The sequence below is a fragment of the Aquarana catesbeiana genome, linkage group LG06, assembly GCF_042186555.1.
Source record: "Aquarana catesbeiana isolate 2022-GZ linkage group LG06, ASM4218655v1, whole genome shotgun sequence".
In the NCBI taxonomy this organism is placed as follows: domain Eukaryota; kingdom Metazoa; phylum Chordata; class Amphibia; order Anura; family Ranidae; genus Aquarana; species Aquarana catesbeiana.
Window position 1 is genome coordinate 132,232 of NC_133329.1, and position 20,437 is coordinate 152,668.

Genomic DNA, 20,437 nt, shown 5'->3' on the forward strand with positions numbered 1-20,437 from the left:
GGCTAAACCGGTTGTGTGTACTCAGCATATCTCTATGGAATCTGAGTCTGCTCTGCGTCTTCCATGTGTGGGCCGGACAATGACATGGGCAGGTTTGGAATTATATGGCCTTTATCCCTGTAATCGTAATAGAAGGTCGGGTAAGTTCAGGATTTGGATATACAGGTCAGGGTTAGACTTGTATGGACTGTGAATGGAGCAGAAGGAGAATAGCAGTAGATGTTGTCACCTTGAGGATGGGTAGATGGCACAGGGCACAGCGTGGAGCATGTAAATCAAAGTAATCTTTCTCACAATATGGCTGTCCGTCCTTTTCAAAGAAGTTTGTACTTCCGATAAGAGATTTGCAATGAGCACAGATGAAATGTTCGGGGTGCCAGGTATGGCCTAGAGCTGTGACAACCTGCAGAGGAATGAAAGGAGAAGAAGACTGAGGACCGTATAATACTCAGGTATCAGTGTACGGGGTAACCTGACAATACAAAGTCCCCCAATATGACAGACAATGATTTCCATATAAAACATACATAATGATGCACTCAATGTCACCATCAATCAGCAATGAATGTAACATTCAGCATGGGGAGGCTGAACTGGAATTATTGGAAGTATCCTGTCCTCCGGTGTGATAAGGGGGGTAGTTGTTCCCACCTCATCCATTTAATCCAAGACACATATTAATTACTTGGGTTCTGTGGATGATTAAGGTGGTAATTAAACTCACTTGGTGCCTCATCTGCATTAAATCTGCCTCAGAACCTGAGTAATTAATATGTGTCCTGGATTAAAGGGATGAGGTGAAGACCCTAAGGAGGGGGGGGGGCGCGCGTGTCCATAGTGAGTGGGGGTGCAGGGTGTACCCGTCATGTGAGATGTGGAGACTCAGCCTGGGGTAAGGTGTAGATGGGGTAATTGTGGAGGGTAGGTATAGCCCTGCTTATTTAATCAGGTGAACATAAAGAGAAGACTGTGCAACCTGGATCTCACAGAAAGAGACGGCATGTCTGGGTTTGAAGCTAAACACACTTATGTTATGTATTGTGGGGTGTGCTGTGTATATAGGATGATCTGTGTGTGTGTGTATATATAGGATGATCTGTGTGTATATAGGATGATCTGTGTGTGTATATATATATATATATAGGATGATCTGTGTGTGTATATAGGATGATGTGTGTGTATATAGGATGATCTGTGTGTGTGTGTGTGTGTGTGTGTGTGTGTGTGTGTGTGTGTGTGTGTGTGTATATAGGATGATCTGTGTGTGTGTGTGTGTATAGGATGATCTGTGTGTGTGTGTGTGTGTGTGTGTGTGTATATATATATAGGATGATCTGTGTGTATATAGGATGATGTGTGTGTGTGTGTGTGTGTATATAGGATGATGTGTGTGTGTGTGTGTGTGTGTGTGTGTGTGTGTATATAGGATGATGTGTGTGTGTGTGTGTGTGTGTGTGTGTGTGTATATAGGATGATGTGTGTGTATATAGGATGATCTGTGTGTATATAGGATGATCTGTGTGTGTGTGTGTGTGTGTGTGTGTGTGTGTGTATATAGGATGATGTGTGTGTGTGTGTGTGTGTGTGTGTATATAGGATGATCTGTGTGTGTGTGTGTATAGGATGATCTGTGTGTGTGTGTGTGTGTATATAGGATGATCTGTGTGTATATATAGGATGATCTGTGTGTGTGTGTATAGGATGATCTGTGTGTGTGTGTATATAGGATGATCTGTGTGTATATAGGATGATCTGTGTGTATATATAGGATGATCTGTGTGTGTGTGTGTGTATATAGGATGATCTGTGTGTATATATAGGATGATCTGTGTGTGTGTGTATAGGATGATCTGTGTGTGTGTGTATATAGGATGATCTGTGTGTATATAGGATGATCTGTGTGTGTGTGTATAGGATGATGTGTGTGTATATAGGATGATGTGTGTGTATATATAGGATGATCTGTGTGTGTGTGTATAGGATGATCTGTGTGTATATAGGATGATGTGTGTGTGTATAGGATGATGTGTGTGTGTATAGGATGATCTGTGTGTATATAGGATGATCTGTGTGTGTGTGTATAGGATGATCTGTGTGTATATAGGATGATGTGTGTGTGTGTATATATAGGATGATCTGTGTGTGTATAGGATGATGTGTGTGTATATAGGATGATCTGTGTGTGTATATAGGATGATGTGTGTGTATAGGATGATCTGTGTGTGTGTGTGTGTGTGTGTGTGTATATAGGATGATCTGTGTGTGTGTGTATATAGGATGATCTGTGTGTGTGTGTATATAGGATGATCTCTGTGTGTGTGTATATAGGATGATCTGTGTGTGTGTGTGTGTGTATATAGGATGATCTGTGTGTGTGTGTGTGTATATAGGATGATCTGTGTGTGTATAGGATGATCTGTGTGTGTATAGGATGATCTGTGTGTGTGTGTGTATATAGGATGATCTGTGTGTGTGTGTATATATAGGATGATCTGTGTGTGTGTGTGTGTGTGTGTGTGTGTGTGTGTATATAGGATGATCTGTGTGTGTATAGGATGATCTGTGTGTGTGTGTATAGGATGATCTGTGTGTGTGTATATATAGGATGATCTGTGTGTGTGTGTGTGTGTGTGTATATAGGATGATCTGTGTGTGTGTATATATAGGATGATCTCTGTGTGTATATAGGATGATCTGTGTGTGTATATAGGATGATCTGTGTGTGTGTGTGTGTATATAGGATGATCTGTGTGTGTGTGTGTGTGTATATATAGGATGATCTCTGTGTGTATATAGGATGATCTGTGTGTGTATAGGATGATCTGTGTGTGTGTATAGGATGATCTGTGTGTGTGTGTGTATATAGGATGATCTGTGTGTGTATATATAGGATGATCTGTGTGTGTGTGTATAGGATGATCTGTGTGTGTGTGTGTGTGTATATAGGATGATCTGTGTGTGTGTATATAGGATGATCTGTGTGTGTGTGTGTATATAGGATGATCTGTGTGTGTATAGGATGATCTGTGTGTGTGTGTATATAGGATGATCTGTGTGTGTGTATATAGGATGATCTGTGTGTGTGTGTATATAGGATGATCTGTGTGTATATAGGATGATCTGTGTGTGTGTGTGTGTGTGTGTATATAGGATGATCTGTGTGTATATAGGATGATCTGTGTGTGTGTGTGTGTGTGTGTGTGTGTGTGTATATAGGATGATCTGTGTGTGTGTGTGTGTGTGTGTGTGTATATAGGATGATCTGTGTGTGTGTGTGTGTGTATATAGGATGATCTGTGTGTGTATATAGGATGATCTGTGTGTATATAGGATGATCTGTGTGTGTGTGTGTGTGTGTGTGTGTGTGTATATAGGATGATCTGTGTGTGTGTGTGTGTATATAGGATGATCTGTGTGTGTATAGGATGATCTGTGTGTGTGTGTGTATATAGGATGATCTGTGTGTGTGTGTGTGTACATAGGATGATCTGTGTGTGTGTGTATATATAGGATGATCTGTGTGTGTGTGTGTATATATAGGATGATCTGTGTGTGTGTGTATATAGGATGATCTGTGTGTGTGTGTGTATATAGGATGATCTGTGTGTGTGTGTGTACATAGGATGATCTGTGTGTGTGTGTATATATAGGATGATCTGTGTGTGTGTGTGTATATATAGGATGATCTGTGTGTGTGTGTGTGTGTATATAGGATGATCTGTGTGTATATAGGATGATCTGTGTGTGTGTGTGTGTGTGTGTGTGTGTGTGTGTGTGTGTATATATAGGATGATCTGTGTGTGTGTGTGTGTGTGTGTGTGTGTATATAGGATGATCTGTGTGTGTGTGTGTGTGTGTGTGTGTGTGTGTATATAGGATGATCTGTGTGTGTGTGTGTGTGTATATATAGGATGATCTCTGTGTGTGTGTGTATATAGGATGATCTGTGTGTGTGTGTGTATATAGGATGATCTGTGTGTGTGTGTGTGTGTGTGTGTGTGTGTGTATATAGGATGATCTGTGTGTGTGTGTGTGTGTGTGTGTATATAGGATGATCTGTGTGTGTATAGGATGATCTGTGTGTGTGTGTGTACATAGGATGATCTGTGTGTGTGTGTGTATATAGGATGATCTGTGTGTGTGTATATATAGGATGATCTGTGTGTGTGTGTATATATAGGATGATCTGTGTGTGTGTGTATATAGGATGATCTGTGTGTGTGTGTGTGTACATAGGATGATCTGTGTGTGTGTGTATATATAGGATGATCTGTGTGTGTATAGGATGATCTGTGTGTGTGTGTATATATAGGATGATCTGTGTGTGTGTGTATATATAGGATGATCTGTGTGTGTGTGTATATAGGATGATCTGTGTGTGTGTGTGTGTACATAGGATGATCTGTGTGTGTGTGTATATATAGGATGATCTGTGTGTATATAGGATGATCTCTGTGTGTGTGTGTGTATATAGGATGATCTGTGTGTGTGTGTATATAGGATGATCTGTGTGTGTGTGTGTATATATAGGATGATCTGTGTGTGTGTGTGTATATAGGATGATCTGTGTGTGTATATAGGATGATCTGTGTGTATATAGGATGATCTGTGTGTGTGTGTGTGTGTGTGTGTGTATATAGGATGATCTGTGTGTGTATAGGATGATCTGTGTGTGTGTGTATATAGGATGATCTGTGTGTGTGTGTGTACATAGGATGATCTGTGTGTGTGTGTATATATAGGATGATCTGTGTGTGTGTGTATATATAGGATGATCTGTGTGTGTGTGTATATAGGATGATCTGTGTGTGTGTGTGTGTACATAGGATGATCTGTGTGTGTGTGTATATATAGGATGATCTGTGTGTGTATAGGATGATCTGTGTGTGTGTGTATATAGGATGATCTGTGTGTGTGTGTGTACATAGGATGATCTGTGTGTGTGTGTGTATATATAGGATGATCTGTGTGTGTGTGTGTATATATAGGATGATCTGTGTGTGTGTGTATATATAGGATGATCTGTGTGTGTGTGTGTGTGTATATAGGATGATCTGTGTGTATATAGGATGATCTGTGTGTGTGTGTGTGTGTGTGTGTATATATAGGATGATCTCTGTGTGTGTGTGTGTATATAGGATGATCTGTGTGTATATAGGATGATCTGTGTGTGTGTGTGTGTGTGTGTGTGTGTGTATATAGGATGATCTGTGTGTGTGTGTGTGTACATAGGATGATCTGTGTGTGTGTGTATATATAGGATGATCTGTGTGTATATAGGATGATCTGTGTGTGTGTATATAGGATGATCTGTGTGTGTGTGTGTGTGTATATAGGATGATCTGTGTGTGTGTGTGTATATAGGATGATCTGTGTGTGTGTGTGTGTGTGTGTGTATATAGGATGATCTGTGTGTGTGTGTATATAGGATGATCTGTGTGTGTATAGGATGATCTGTGTGTGTGTGTGTATATAGGATGATCTGTGTGTGTGTGTGTGTATATAGGATGATCTGTGTGTGTGTGTGTGTGTATATATAGGATGATCTCTGTGTGTATATAGGATGATCTGTGTGTGTATAGGATGATCTGTGTGTGTGTGTATAGGATGATCTGTGTGTGTGTGTGTATATAGGATGATCTGTGTGTGTATATATAGGATGATCTGTGTGTGTGTGTATAGGATGATCTGTGTGTGTGTGTGTGTGTATATAGGATGATCTGTGTGTGTGTGTGTATATAGGATGATCTGTGTGTGTATATAGGATGATCTGTGTGTATATAGGATGATCTGTGTGTGTGTGTATATAGGATGATCTGTGTGTGTGTGTATATAGGATGATCTGTGTGTGTGTATATAGGATGATCTGTGTGTGTGTGTGTGTGTATATATAGGATGATCTGTGTGTGTGTGTATATAGGATGATCTGTGTGTATATAGGATGATCTGTGTGTGTGTGTGTGTGTGTATATAGGATGATCTGTGTGTATATAGGATGATCTGTGTGTGTGTGTGTGTGTGTGTGTGTGTGTGTGTGTGTGTATATAGGATGATCTGTGTGTGTGTGTGTGTGTGTGTGTGTGTATATAGGATGATCTGTGTGTGTGTGTGTGTGTATATAGGATGATCTGTGTGTGTATATAGGATGATCTGTGTGTATATAGGATGATCTGTGTGTGTGTGTGTGTGTGTGTGTGTGTGTGTGTGTGTGTGTATATAGGATGATCTGTGTGTGTATAGGATGATCTGTGTGTGTGTGTGTATATAGGATGATCTGTGTGTGTGTGTGTGTACATAGGATGATCTGTGTGTGTGTGTATATATAGGATGATCTGTGTGTGTGTGTGTATATATAGGATGATCTGTGTGTGTGTGTATATAGGATGATCTGTGTGTGTGTGTGTATATAGGATGATCTGTGTGTGTGTGTGTACATAGGATGATCTGTGTGTGTGTGTATATATAGGATGATCTGTGTGTGTGTGTGTATATATAGGATGATCTGTGTGTGTGTGTGTGTGTATATAGGATGATCTGTGTGTATATAGGATGATCTGTGTGTGTGTGTGTGTGTGTGTGTGTGTGTGTGTGTATATATAGGATGATCTGTGTGTGTGTGTGTGTGTGTGTGTGTGTATATAGGATGATCTGTGTGTGTGTGTGTATATATAGGATGATCTCTGTGTGTGTGTGTATATAGGATGATCTGTGTGTGTGTGTGTATATAGGATGATCTGTGTGTGTGTGTGTGTGTGTGTGTGTGTATATAGGATGATCTGTGTGTGTGTGTGTGTGTGTATATAGGATGATCTGTGTGTGTATAGGATGATCTGTGTGTGTGTGTATATAGGATGATCTGTGTGTGTGTGTGTACATAGGATGATCTGTGTGTGTGTGTGTATATAGGATGATCTGTGTGTGTGTATATATAGGATGATCTGTGTGTGTGTGTATATATAGGATGATCTGTGTGTGTGTGTATATAGGATGATCTGTGTGTGTGTGTGTGTACATAGGATGATCTGTGTGTGTGTGTATATATAGGATGATCTGTGTGTGTATAGGATGATCTGTGTGTGTGTGTGTGTATATAGGATGATCTGTGTGTATATAGGATGATCTGTGTGTGTGTGTGTGTGTGTGTGTGTGTATATAGGATGATCTGTGTGTGTATAGGATGATCTGTGTGTGTGTGTATATAGGATGATCTGTGTGTGTGTGTGTACATAGGATGATCTGTGTGTGTGTGTATATATAGGATGATCTGTGTGTGTGTGTATATAGGATGATCTGTGTGTGTGTGTGTGTACATAGGATGATCTGTGTGTGTGTGTATATATAGGATGATCTGTGTGTATATAGGATGATCTGTGTGTGTGTGTGTACATAGGATGATCTGTGTGTGTGTGTGTATATATAGGATGATCTGTGTGTGTGTGTGTATATATAGGATGATCTGTGTGTGTGTGTATATATAGGATGATCTGTGTGTGTGTGTGTGTGTGTATATAGGATGATCTGTGTGTATATAGGATGATCTGTGTGTGTGTGTGTGTGTGTGTATATATAGGATGATCTCTGTGTGTGTGTGTGTATATAGGATGATCTGTGTGTATATAGGATGATCTGTGTGTGTGTGTATATAGGATGATCTGTGTGTGTGTATATAGGATGATCTGTGTGTGTGTGTGTGTGTATATAGGATGATCTGTGTGTGTGTGTGTATATAGGACGATCTGTGTGTGTGTGTGTATATAGGATGATCTGTGTGTGTGTATATAGGATGATCTGTGTGTGTGTGTGTGTGTGTGTATATAGGATGATCTGTGTGTGTGTATATAGGATGATCTGTGTGTGTGTGTGTGTGTATATAGGATGATCTGTGTGTATATAGGATGATCTGTGTGTGTGTGTGTGTGTGTATATAGGATGATCTGTGTGTGTGTGTGTGTGTGTGTGTGTGTGTGTATATATAGGATGATCTCTGTGTGTGTGTGTGTATATAGGATGATCTGTGTGTGTGTGTGTATATAGGATGATCTGTGTGTGTGTATATAGGATGATCTGTGTGTGTGTGTGTGTGTGTGTATATAGGATGATCTGTGTGTGTGTGTGTGTGTGTGTGTGTATATAGGATGATCTGTGTGTGTATAGGATGATCTGTGTGTGTGTGTGTGTGTATATAGGATGATCTGTGTGTGTGTGTGTGTGTGTGTGTGTATATAGGATGATCTGTGTGTGTGTGTGTGTGTGTGTGTGTGTGTGTGTGTGTGTATATAGGATGATCTGTGTGTGTGTGTGTGTGTATATAGGATGATCTGTGTGTGTGTATAGGATGATCTGTGTGTATATAGGATGATCTGTGTGTGTGTGTGTGTGTGTGTGTGTGTGTATATAGGATGATCTGTGTGTGTGTGTGTGTGTGTGTGTGTGTGTATATAGGATGATCTGTGTGTGTGTGTGTGTGTATATAGGATGATCTGTGTGTGTATATATAGGATGATCTCTGTGTGTGTGTGTGTGTATATAGGATGATCTGTGTGTATGTGTATATAGGATGATCTGTGTGTATATGATATCGTTGTCAGATATTGGTTCCTGGTCATTATATCGTTGTCAGATATTGATTCCTGGTCATTATATCACTGTCAGACATTAGTTCCTGGGGGGCCGGTCCGGGTGGAGATGTGGTTTGACGAGAGCTACAGAGCCCTCTTCTAGTATGTATCCCAAGACAGCCAGACGGAAGGCTTTATCTGGGGCTGCAGTACTGGAGGCCAGGGATGTGAGGTCAGTGGTTAGTATTAGAGCTGGATACACACAGGTTACATACATAGCGATCGTTAGAGCGAGAGCGATAATTCTAGCACTAGACCTCCTCTGTAACTCTAAACATGTAATCTGTAAGATTCTTAAGTACTGAAGTTAGGCGCCATTCAACAAGTGTGCACAATTTTAAAGCGTGATACCCAAAGCATGTTGGGTATCTATTTACTCGGTGGAACATCATATTTCACATTGTCTAAAAAAATCAGGCTTTTAGCGAGGGTTTTTTTTGTTTTTTTTTTTTTTTTGTTTTTTTTAAATCCAATAAACCGTTTCTTTGTAAAAAAAAAAAGTGCATTTGAAAAATTGCTGCGCAAATAACGTGTAACAAGTTGCAACAACCACCATTTTATTTCCTAGGGTGTCTACTAAAACAATATATACAATATTTGAGAGTTCTGTGTAATTTTCTAGCAAAAAAATGCTGATTGTTACATGTAGGAGAGAAGTGTCAGAATTGGCCTGGGTGGGGGAGGGGTTAATTACCATAAATAATATACAAATAATTATTATATATTATTTTTAAGGTCATTTACTATATTTTCAAAATCTGTACTCAAGCAGGCGGCTTAATGAACAAATTACTGAAGTTTGAAGTTATAACTTCCAACCAGTAATTTCCATCCCTGCTGGAGCCTGTCCAAGGAGCCTGACTTTGGGGGTGATCTGGAGTGGCGATTGGAGGAAATCCTTGGAGTACAGAGAACGGATGCTGAACATCTCGGAAGTGCTCTGGGCACTGGAAGATTTGGAGTTTCTGGCCATTCTGGAATGGGAGTTGTAGATCGCCTACAGATGGCTGCTAGACTCTGCTCAGTGCCGGGGCTGGGCCCCCTTTGCATAGTTGCCAACAGTCCCGATTTTCCCGGGACAATCCCGATTTAAGCTTGTCCCGATTGTTTTCTCTGGATTTTGGGTTTGTCCCGAGAAAATTGGGAATGTTTTTGGCAAAAAACAGCAACGGCTACACAAAAATGGCCGCCTTGTGTTCAGTGCAGGGGAGAGGGGCAGCCAATCGGCTTCTCTCTTCAGTGTACAAATAGAAAATTCTATTGTACACTGAAGCCTATTGGCTACAGGGATTGGCAACCCCCTCTCCACTGAACACAAGGAAATGTTCAGCCACCGCCAACCCTCCGCTCTGCCCCGTGTGTGACAGTGTCCGAGAGCAACACTGATGGAAGGAGCAGGGCCCGCTGGCTGGGGACAGTGCACTGATGGTCTTGGCTCCCCCTTGCACCCTGTCCCCCCATGTCACCACCATACCTGCACCCCCCTCCCCCGTGTCACCACCATACCTGAACCCCCCCTCTCCCCCCCATGTCACCACCATACCTGCACCCCCCCTCTCCCCCGTGTCACCACTATACCTGCACCCCCTCTGGCCTAGTCACCACCATACCTGCACCCCCCAGGTCACCATCATGCCTGCACCCCCAAATCACCACCATGTCTCCACTAGGGATGAGCTTCGTGTTCGAGTCGAACCCATGTTCGACTCGAACATCGGCTGTTCGATCGTTCGCCGAATTGCGAACGATATGGGCCGTTCGCGCCAAATTCGTGTGGCGCGTCACGGCCCATAATTCACTGCGGCATCGCAGTGCATTGCTTGCTGATGATTGGCCAAGCATGCACTATGACCCGCATGCTTGGCCAATCACAGCGCCGCCTTAACAGAGAGCCATAATTGGCCAAAGCCAAGGAGGCTTTGGCCAATTATGGCTCAGGGGATTTAGTACACGCCCCACACTATATAAGGCCGCCTGCATGGCGGCCCTGTGCAGTGTGTTCCGGTGTGCTTAGAGAGAGAGAGAGAGAGAGACCGTGTCATTTCATTTGAGTTAGCTAGATTAGGCAGGACAGTCAGTCAGTTAGCTGCACTTAAAGTGTATTGTGTATATATATGCATCCCAGGTGTTGCATATATATATATATATATATATATATATATATATATATATATATATATATATATATATATACACTGTATTCAGTTTAGCTAGATCCGTTCCTGTTATCTTCTAGACTATTTACATTTAGTGCAGTGCGTCCTGCTCACAGGGTTCAGCTAGATCCGTTCCTGTTATATTCCTACTGACAGGCAGGCTTGTCTTGTTACAGTATTTTGAAGAAAATTGCTGGTGTTCTTTTGATCCTATTAGTACCACAGTCAGGCAGCTAGACTATTTACATTTAGTGCAGTGCGTCCTGCTCACAGTGTTCTGCTAGACCTACAAGTTAGTGGGGTGCGTCCACCTCACAGTGTTCAGCTAAACCTACAAGTTAGTGGGGTGCGTCCACCTCACAGTGTTCAGCTAAACCTACAAGTTAGTGGGGTGCGTCCACCTCACAGTGTTCAGCTAAACCTACAAGTTAGTGGGGTGCGTCCACCTCACAGTGTTCAGCTAAACCTACAAGTTAGTGGGGTGCGTCCTGCTCACAGTGTTCAGCTAGATCCATTCCTGTTATCTTCCTACTGACAGGCAGGCTTGTCTTGTTACAGTAAATACAGCTACCTGAAGAAAATTACTGGTGTTCTTTTGATCCTATTAGTACCACAGTCAGGCAGCTAGACTATTTACAGTTAGTGCAGTGCGTCCTGCTCACAGTGTTCAGCTAAACCTACAAGTTAGTGGGGTGCGTCCACCTCAGTGTTCAGCTAAAGCTACCTGTAGAAGGTTGGTGGTGTTCTCATACTACAGGCAGGCAGTTGATTTTGCTAGCTGCAGTGTGTATATGTGTATATATATATATATATATATATATATATATATATATATATATATATATATATATATATATATATATATATATAGAGAGAGAGAGATATAGAGATATATATCTCTATCTATCTCCCAGCTTAGTGCAGTTACAGGCCATTAGTATGTCTGGAAGGCCAAGAAGGAGAGGCAGACAGTCACAAGCCAATAAGAGAGGGCAAGCAGGCTCTGTGTCTAGTGCTGGTCGTGGAGACGGTGCATCCTCATCAGCACATTGCCATGGGACACGCTTGGCCTTTTTTTCGGCAGCTGGCCATGTTGAGCCGCAACATGCGGAAGACTTGGTCGAGTGGATGACCAAGCCGTCCTCATCCTCCTCATCCTCTCTCACCCATGCCCAGGGTACTTTGTCTGGCAAAGCAGCGGCCTCTTCCCTCGGCTCAATGTCATCAGTGACTCCTTCCCTAGCCCCACCATGTCCTCCTGAGGAGTCCCTCGAACTGTTTGACCACAGTGTTGGGTACATGCTCCAGGAGGATGCCCAGCGTTTGGAAGGCTCTGATGATGATACTGAGCTCGATGAAGGCAGTAACACGAGCACGGACAGAGGGGGTGCCCAAGAAGGACAGCAATCTGGCAGTCATGCTCCCCCTGCTGCAGCATACTGCCAGGTTTTCTCCAGTGATGAGGAGGGAGGGGATGATGAGGTCACTGACTCAACGTGGGTGCCTGATAGGAGAGAGGAGGAGGAGGAGGAGGAGGCGGCACATCACCAACGAGGAAGGATGCCCTCCAGGGGCCAGCCTAAGGGCAGCACATTGACTGCATCACACCCCAAAGCTCCACATGTGCAGGGCGCTGCAGTCTCTGCGCGTTATTCAAAAAGTTCTTTGGTGTGGGCCTTTTTTGAGACGAGTGCATCAGATCGCACCACTGCTATTTGCAACATATGTCTCAAGCGTATCTCGCGTGGCCAAAACATCTCCCGCTTGGGTACCACATGCTTGACCAGACATATGTTGACCTGCCATGCAGTTCGTTGGCAAGCGTATCTAAAAGACCCACACCAAAGAACAAAGAGGACCTCTGCTTGCTCCTCATCAGCTGAGATTTCCAACCCCACTAGACCTTCAGTCCTCTCTGAGACCTGCACTGAGAGGAATGAAGGTGTAGAATTAGGTGTGTCACAGCCACGTACTTGTGGGCAATCTGATTTTGGTACACCGACGTCAGATTGTACCAGGCAAATTTCCCTGCCCCAGCTGTTGCACCGCCGAAAGAAGTTTGCTCCCAGCCATCCACATGCCCAGCGGTTGAATGCTAGCTTGGCAAAATTGCTAGCACTTCAACTGCTGCCTTTTCAGTTGGTAGACTCTGCCCCCTTCCGTGAGTTTGTGGAATGTGCGGTTCCTCAGTGGCAGGTACCCAAATGCCACTTTTTCTCACGGAAGGCGATTCCGGCTCTCTACCAGCATGTGGAAGGCAATGTCCATGCCTCGCTGGACAGGGCGGTCAGCGGTAAGGTGCATATTACCGCTGACTCATGGTCCAGCAGGCATGGACAGGGACGTTACCTAAGTTTCACGGCGCATTGGGTGACTCTGCTGGCAGCTGGGAAGGATGCAGGACAAGGTGCAGTAGTGTTGGAGGTTGTTCCGCCACCACGCCTCCAAAATGCTAATGATTGTGACACACCTCTCTCCTCCACCCCCTCCTCTTCTTCTTTCTCCATGGCCTCTTCCTCGGAACCAGCGGTGCTCCGTAGTCGTTCAAGGGGCTACGCAAGTACGCAGGCCAAAAGATGCCATGCGGTGCTTGAGCTGGTGTGCTTGGGGGACAGGAGCCACACTGGGGCAGAGGTTCTGTCAGCTCTGCAGGGGCAGGTTCAGAGGTGGTTGACGCCACGCCAAATTAAGGCAGGAATGGTGGTTTGCGACAATGGCACCAACCTCCTCTCTGCCCTCCGACAGGGACAAATGACCCATGTGCCCTGTTTGGCTCACGTCCTTAACTTGGTGGTGCAGCGGTTCTTGGGCAGGTACCCGGGCTTACAGGATGTCCTGAGGCAGGCCAGGAAAGTCTGTGTGCATTTCCGCCGGTCATATAATGCCAGTGCTCGGCTGACGGACCTCCAAAAGGAGTTTAACCTGCCCAAGAACCGCCTAATCTGTGACATGCCCACCAGGTGGAACTCAACGTTGGCCATGCTGCAGCGACTGCACACGCAGCAGAGGGCCATCAATGAGTACCTGTGCGACTATGGCACCAGGACAGGGTCAGGGGAGCTTGGTTTTTTTTTCCCCACGCCAGTGGGCCATGATCAGGGATGCATGCACTGTCCTGTCACCATTTGAGGAGGCCACGAGGATGGTGAGCAGTGACAGTGTATACATCAGTGACACTGTCCCCCTTGTCCACCTGTTGGAGCACACGCTGCGTAGAATAATGGACAGGGCACTTGAGGCAGAACAGAGGCAGGAAGAGGAGAACTTCCTTAGCTCTCAAGGCCCCCTTTATCCAGACAGTGTTCCTGCGTGCCCGCCAATCACACAGGAAGAGGACGAGGAGGAAGAGGAGGAGGAGGAAGATTGTGTCAGTATGGAGGTGGAGCCTGGCACTCAGCATCAGCAGCAGTCTTTAAGGGATCAGTCCCAAGAAACACATGGACTTGTACGTGGCTGGGAGGAGGTGGCTGCGGACCATGTCGTCCTTAGTGACCCAGAGGACTCCGGACCGAATGCCTCAGCAAACCTACGCTGCATGGCCTCCCTGATCTTGCAAAGCCTGCGTAAGGATCCTCGTATTCGTGGTATCAAGGAGAAGGACCAATACTGGCTGGCAACCCTCCTTGATCCACGTTACAAGGGTAAGGTTGCGGACCTTATCTTGCCATCGCAGAGGGAGCAGAGTATGAAACATCTTCGGGAGGCCTTGCAGAAAGGTCTGTGCAACGCGTTCCCAGAGACTGGGAGGTTACAAACTCCTGTTTCTGGACAACGTGTTGCTGAGGCTTCGGTCAGTAAAAGAAGGAGCGGTGGAGAAGGTGGCCGTCTGACCTGATGCGTTCAGACAATTTTTTAGTCCGCAGCCCCAAGGTATGATCGGTTCCAGCAACCATCGCCAGCGTCTGTTTTACATGGTGCAGGAATACCTAGGGGCAAGATCTGACTTGGACACCTTTCCCACCGAAAATCCTCTGGGTTACTGGGTCTTGAGGATGGATCACTGGCCAGAGCTTGCACAGTATGCAGTTGAGCTACTGGCCTGTCCTGCATCCAGCGTTCTTTCGGAACGCACATTCAGTGCTGCTGGAGGCGTGGTAACCGATCACAGGGTGCGTCTGTCCACTGACTCGGTCGATCGACTGACCTTCATAAAAATGAATGAGTCTTGGATCACCACCAGCTACCAAGCACCTGATGCTGATGTAACCGAATAATTTTTTTTGAAATCTCAGATCCCTTCAAAGACTGCCTATGCTGATGCTGAGTGACTATCCCTGAGTAATTATCCTCTTCCTCCTCAATCATCACGCTGATAGCTTGTAAGAGCATTTTTGGTTCTGGGCGCCACCACCAGTGCCTAAGGCACAATTTTTCTTAACAGGGGCGTGTAATTACGATTTTTGATGTAATACTTTGCAGCAGGGCTCGTTCCTGCATTCCAACTAGAGTGTCTGTGAGGGGTTGCAGTGTTGTGGCACCAGCACCAGTGCCTAAGGCCTAATTTTTCAGCTCCTGTTCAACAGGGGCATGTAATTACAATTCTTGATCTAATATTTCACAGCAGAGCCCTGTGAGGGCTTACAGTGTTGTGGCCACAGCAACACCTAAGGCCCAAATTTCTGCTGAGTATATAGGGCAGGACCCTACTTTCAAACAACTAACTTACAAACGACTCCTACTTGCAAACGGAAGGAGACAACAGGAAGTGAGATGAAATCTACCCCTAGGAAGGGAAATTCTCTCCTGTAAGAGTTAATATGGGAAAAACATTTCTCCTTTCCACTGATGCTTTCCAATCCATTGGGACAGAAAGTGAGGTGAAATCTTCTGAAGAGGAGGAAAGACAGCAAAACAAATGTCACAGGGGTGATAACCCTTCCCTATGTTTTCCAAAAAGCTTAAAAAAGATTTTTTGGCTGGAGCTAAACACGTTAAAAATGTACCCGTTCAAAATTACAAAGAGATTCTACTTAACAACAAACCTACAGCCTGTATACTGCTGTTCAGAGTATATAGGGCCTGGTGGCCCCACACCTTTCCTTATTTTAATTTGGGTGCGGGGTTCCCCTTAATATCCATACAAGACCCAAAGGGCCTGGTAATGGACTGGGGGGTACCCATGCCGTTTGTCTCACTGATTTTCATCCATATTGCCATGACCCGACATGACATTAAACCCGCAAGCAGTTTTAAATGAGATTTTTTCCTTTAAAAATGACATTTGGTGCAGGGACTGTTCTAAACACGGGAAACACGCGTCACTTTACAGGCATACTATAGACACCCCTCAGGTACCATATTTAAAGGAATATTTTTTTTTTTTTACTTTAAGCATCATTAAAATCACTGCTCCCGAAAAAACGGCCGTTTTTAAAAGTTTTTTTTGCATTGATACATGTCCCCTGGGGTAGGACCCGGGTCCCCAAACCCTTTTTAGGACAATACCATGCAAATTAGCCTTTAAAATGAGCACTTTTGATTTCGAACGTTCGAGTCCCATAGACGTTAATGGGGTTCTAACGTTCGTGCGAACTTTCGGTCCGTTCGCAGGTTCTGGTGCGAACCGAACCGGGGGGTGTTCGGCTCATCCCTAGTCTCCACCCTTCCCCAAGTCAGCCTGTAACACCCCAAGTCACCATGCCTCCACCCACACACCTCTCTCCCCTTGTCACCACTCTTGAGGAGATGTAGCTAGACTGTAGCTAACACTCCATCTGCAGCCAACACTCCGCTGGGGGCACTGATTTGAGGCACTCCGCTGGGGGCACTGATTTGAGGCACTCCGCTGGGGGCATTGATTTGAGGCACTCCGCTGGGGACACCTGATGTAAGGAGGCACTCCGCTGGGGACACCTGATGTAAGAGGTACTGGGGACACCTGATGTAAGGAGGCACTCCGCTGGGGACACCTGATGTAAGGAGGCACTCCGCTGGGGACACCTGATGTAAGAGGTACTGGGGACACCTGATGTAAGAGGCACTCCGCTGGGGACACCTGATGTAAGGAGGCACTCCGCTGGGGACACCTGATGTAGGAGGTAGTGGGGACACCTGATGTAAGAGGCACTCTGCTGGGGACACCTGATGTAAGGAGGCACTCTGCTGGGGACACCTGATGTCAGGACGGACTCTGCTGGGGGCACCTGATGTCAGGACGGACTCTGCTGGGGGCACCTAATGTCAGGACGGACTCTGCTGGGGGCACCTGATGTCAGGACGGACTCTGCTGGGGGCACCTGATGTCAGGACGGACTCTGCTGGGGGCACCTGATGTCAGGACGGACTCTGCTGGGGGCACCTGATGTCAGGACGGACTCTGCTGGGGGCACCTGATGTCAGGATGGACTCTGCTGGTGGCAGGCGACATAGCAGGTGACACGCTCAGGGCTCCCACTGATTCTGCATTATGGTGAGTTGAATGATTTCATTTTATATTACAATGTAATAATAGAAATAATGCACTTCAATCATCCTGACACCATAACAACCATGTGCCGGGATGATTGAAGCGCTAACACCAGGTGTTTGGAGTATCTTTATCTGCTGATGGTTAAACTCTGGAATACACATTGCTATTGTGGTGTAGGATCTGGGTCTGCTGTCCCTCCATCCCTCTCCCTTTACCCCCCTTTCCCCCTTTCCCTTTCCATCCCTCATTCATCTCAGACTCTAAACACACCCCATTTTAGCCACGCCCACTATTTTGCATACACCACGCCCATTTTTGTGCAGCACGCTTCGCAAAATGCGCAGCATTTTTTCTTTTCCCTATGCCACGCCTACAAACGCATGCCCCACCCCCTAATTATAGTATGACTCTGCCTACAGCGAAAAAATTGTACCAAAATTTTTTTTTTTACAATGTTGGTAACTATGCCTTTGCCTGGGACTATCAGGAAGTACCAGCCAGCAGCTCTGATATCACGGCTGAAGTGTCGGCAATGAGGCAGAATAGCAGGGTGGTCTGCCCATCTCCAGCTATAGAAGTAGAGCTCTTATGGCGGATGCCATCCTCATCCCCAGCCATAGATCACAGCTTGGATTTAATTGACTTTTCATTGAAGGGTGTAATGTTTACTGAGATTTCAACTAAAGTGCTGACAGCAGGACAGAGCTCTGCTAGCCTGTGTAACATTGTCTGGGTTCCACGGACAGGAGATTGTGAATCTCTATCCCCAGACACCTGGTCCAGAGACTGGGGATATAATAGACTTTTCTCCTGAGGAGGAGCAACCTGGTAAACCTCCAGCAGAAGAGCTGGCATTAAGGCATGGCACTGTTGACCTCAGCATACAAAAATCAGCAGCCCTGAAGGATTTGTGCAAGGCCAACAACGTTTCAGTTTACTTCCCAGCGAGGCAGTTGGCCTCTGCCCACAACAATCGACTCCACAGGAGCTCCAAGAAGAGAATGCATTCGGCACCTCACAGCTGCAGCCTGAGCTGATATCGGCAACAGGGCAGAGTTTCTAGGGGCACAGGGCCTCTACCCTCAACTAACAAAAGATGGAGTTCCTGTGGTAGTGGATGGGGCTGCGGTCTCCACTGACACAACCCCAGAAAAAGTTCTGGCATTGGCACAGGAGGATGTCAGCCTTGCTCTGCAAGCACTGGGGGATTTTCATCTAGTAAAAGTGGATGGGACTTCAGTCTCCACTTGTATACTCCAGGGATGGTGGGAAGTCAGCCCAAATCCCCAACAGCATGAGGGAGTGAGCCCAGCCACCCTGTCTTCTGTCCAGCGGCTGAAAGGACTCCAGGGAGAAGGGCCAGTCTGCACGTCTCCCCAGTGGTTGGTATGTTCTACGAGAGAGGCAGAGGTTTGCTGGAAGAGTAATGCTCTGTTTGGGACAATTTGTTTGGGGAACTGTGTGGATACGGGCGTTGGGGGACTAGGACTACGGACTAGCTTCGAAGTCAACTCGTTTGGGGTCTCCTCCTGTGTTGGTCTCCTGGCGAAAGGGGAAATGTGTGATGGGAGTCACTTTGGGCGGGGAGCCCATAGAACCCAGCTTACCTTAAAGAGGTCAGGAAACTCTGTGTTCAGCTCCCCTGGCCCCTCTTATGTGTAAGTCACCTATCAGGGGCACAGGGTGACTTGAGAAGCCCGGTCTGGCCTGTCCTAACCAAACACAGTAGAACCACACCGGACTTAGCATCTTGTGTTCCCCCTGTTAACCTGGATCTTATATGTGTGGTTTGTGTTGAAAGTTGGAAAGGCTCCTTCACTTGGGACAGTAATATTTATGAACCATCTCCCTCAAGAAATATATGAAGATAAATAATTCCACCTTTCAGACTGCTGGAATATTGTATGAGCTCGGTCTCATAGACTGATGTAGATTTTTTTACCAGATAGTTTGAGGTGTGTGTGGGGGGGGGGGTTGTTATGTGTTTATTGTGTCTGTCTGGGCATCTCTTGTAGATGAGACTAATCGTGTGACCACTTTAACTTGTTATGGAACTATTGTGAGATGTTATGTTTTATGCTTATAATAATGTCCTGTCTCTAATACTTGTGTATTGGGTCTGTCACACCAGATATATACATACTGTATATTACAGGTAATGTGTGAAATTAAACATTTCATACATTCACTGTAACGTAGGGTGGGTGTATACGGTATACAGTGAGGACGGAAAGTATTCAGACCCCCTTAAGTGTTTCACTCTTTGTTATATTGCAGACATTTGCTAAAATCATTTAAGTTCATTTTTTTTCCCTCATTATAGTACACACAGCCCCCCATATTGTACACACAGCCCCCCATATTGTACACACAGTACCTAATATTGTACATACAGCACCCCATATTGTACACACAGCACCCCATATTGACAGAATAACACAGAATTGTTGACATTTTTGCAGATTTATTAAAAAAGAAAAACTGAAATATCACATGCTCCTAAGTATTCAGACCCTTTGCTGTGACACTCTTATATATAACTCAGGTGCTGTCCATTTCTTCTGATCATCCTTGAGATGGTTCTACACCTTCATTTAAGTCCAGCTGTGTTTGATTATACTGATTGGACTTGATTAGGAAAGCCACACCCCTGTCTATATAAGACCTTACAGCTCACCGTGCATGTCAGAGCAATATTACTGTCATGAATATTGGAATAGTGACTGATTCATAATGCTGGGACAGATACTGTTAGGAGATGCTGATGTAAATTCCAACACCTGTCTGTCTATTGTCTGCTAAAATGTGTATTGTAAATAAGTCTCTAGTATGGGATCTAAGAGTCATTAGATCCCCATTGTTATTTGTGTTAATTAACTCTGCTATTGTGTGAAGAAGAGTCTATGTTGATTGTGATAATGTTGATTGGATTTTCTGAACTACAAGACGGCCAGTCTGGCCTAACGGTCATGTCTGAGTCATCTAGGCTGTCTAAAGGGATTAGTTAATTAGCTCATGTTAATTAGGTTACAGCTGTATTGTTAGAGTAATATGAGCAGGAGGTCTGCACCTACACTTTGTGTATAAAAGCCTGTATTTTGCAATTAAAGACATTCCTGTTTGAACTTGCATACAGCCTGCCTGGTGTTTGTTCTGAGCTATCACAACTGGGTTAGAACGGCACAGAGCTGTAGTTCTAGTCGCGGAGCATTGGTTGACCGAACCATCAGACATTGCAATCTGATTCAATAGCT

The 20,437-nt window shown here is 44.9% G+C and overlaps 1 protein-coding gene across 1 annotated transcript in view; it reads right to left on the reverse strand.

The window, feature by feature from the left end:
• TGFB1I1 (transforming growth factor beta 1 induced transcript 1) overlaps positions 1-20,437 on the reverse strand; it is a 135,530-nt gene that overhangs the window by 54,269 nt on the left and 60,824 nt on the right. Inside the window, exon 8 of the mRNA XM_073635254.1 lies at positions 230-403. Within this exon, the coding sequence (XP_073491355.1) occupies positions 230-403 (174 nt within the window). The remainder of the gene's footprint in view (positions 1-229; positions 404-20,437) is intronic.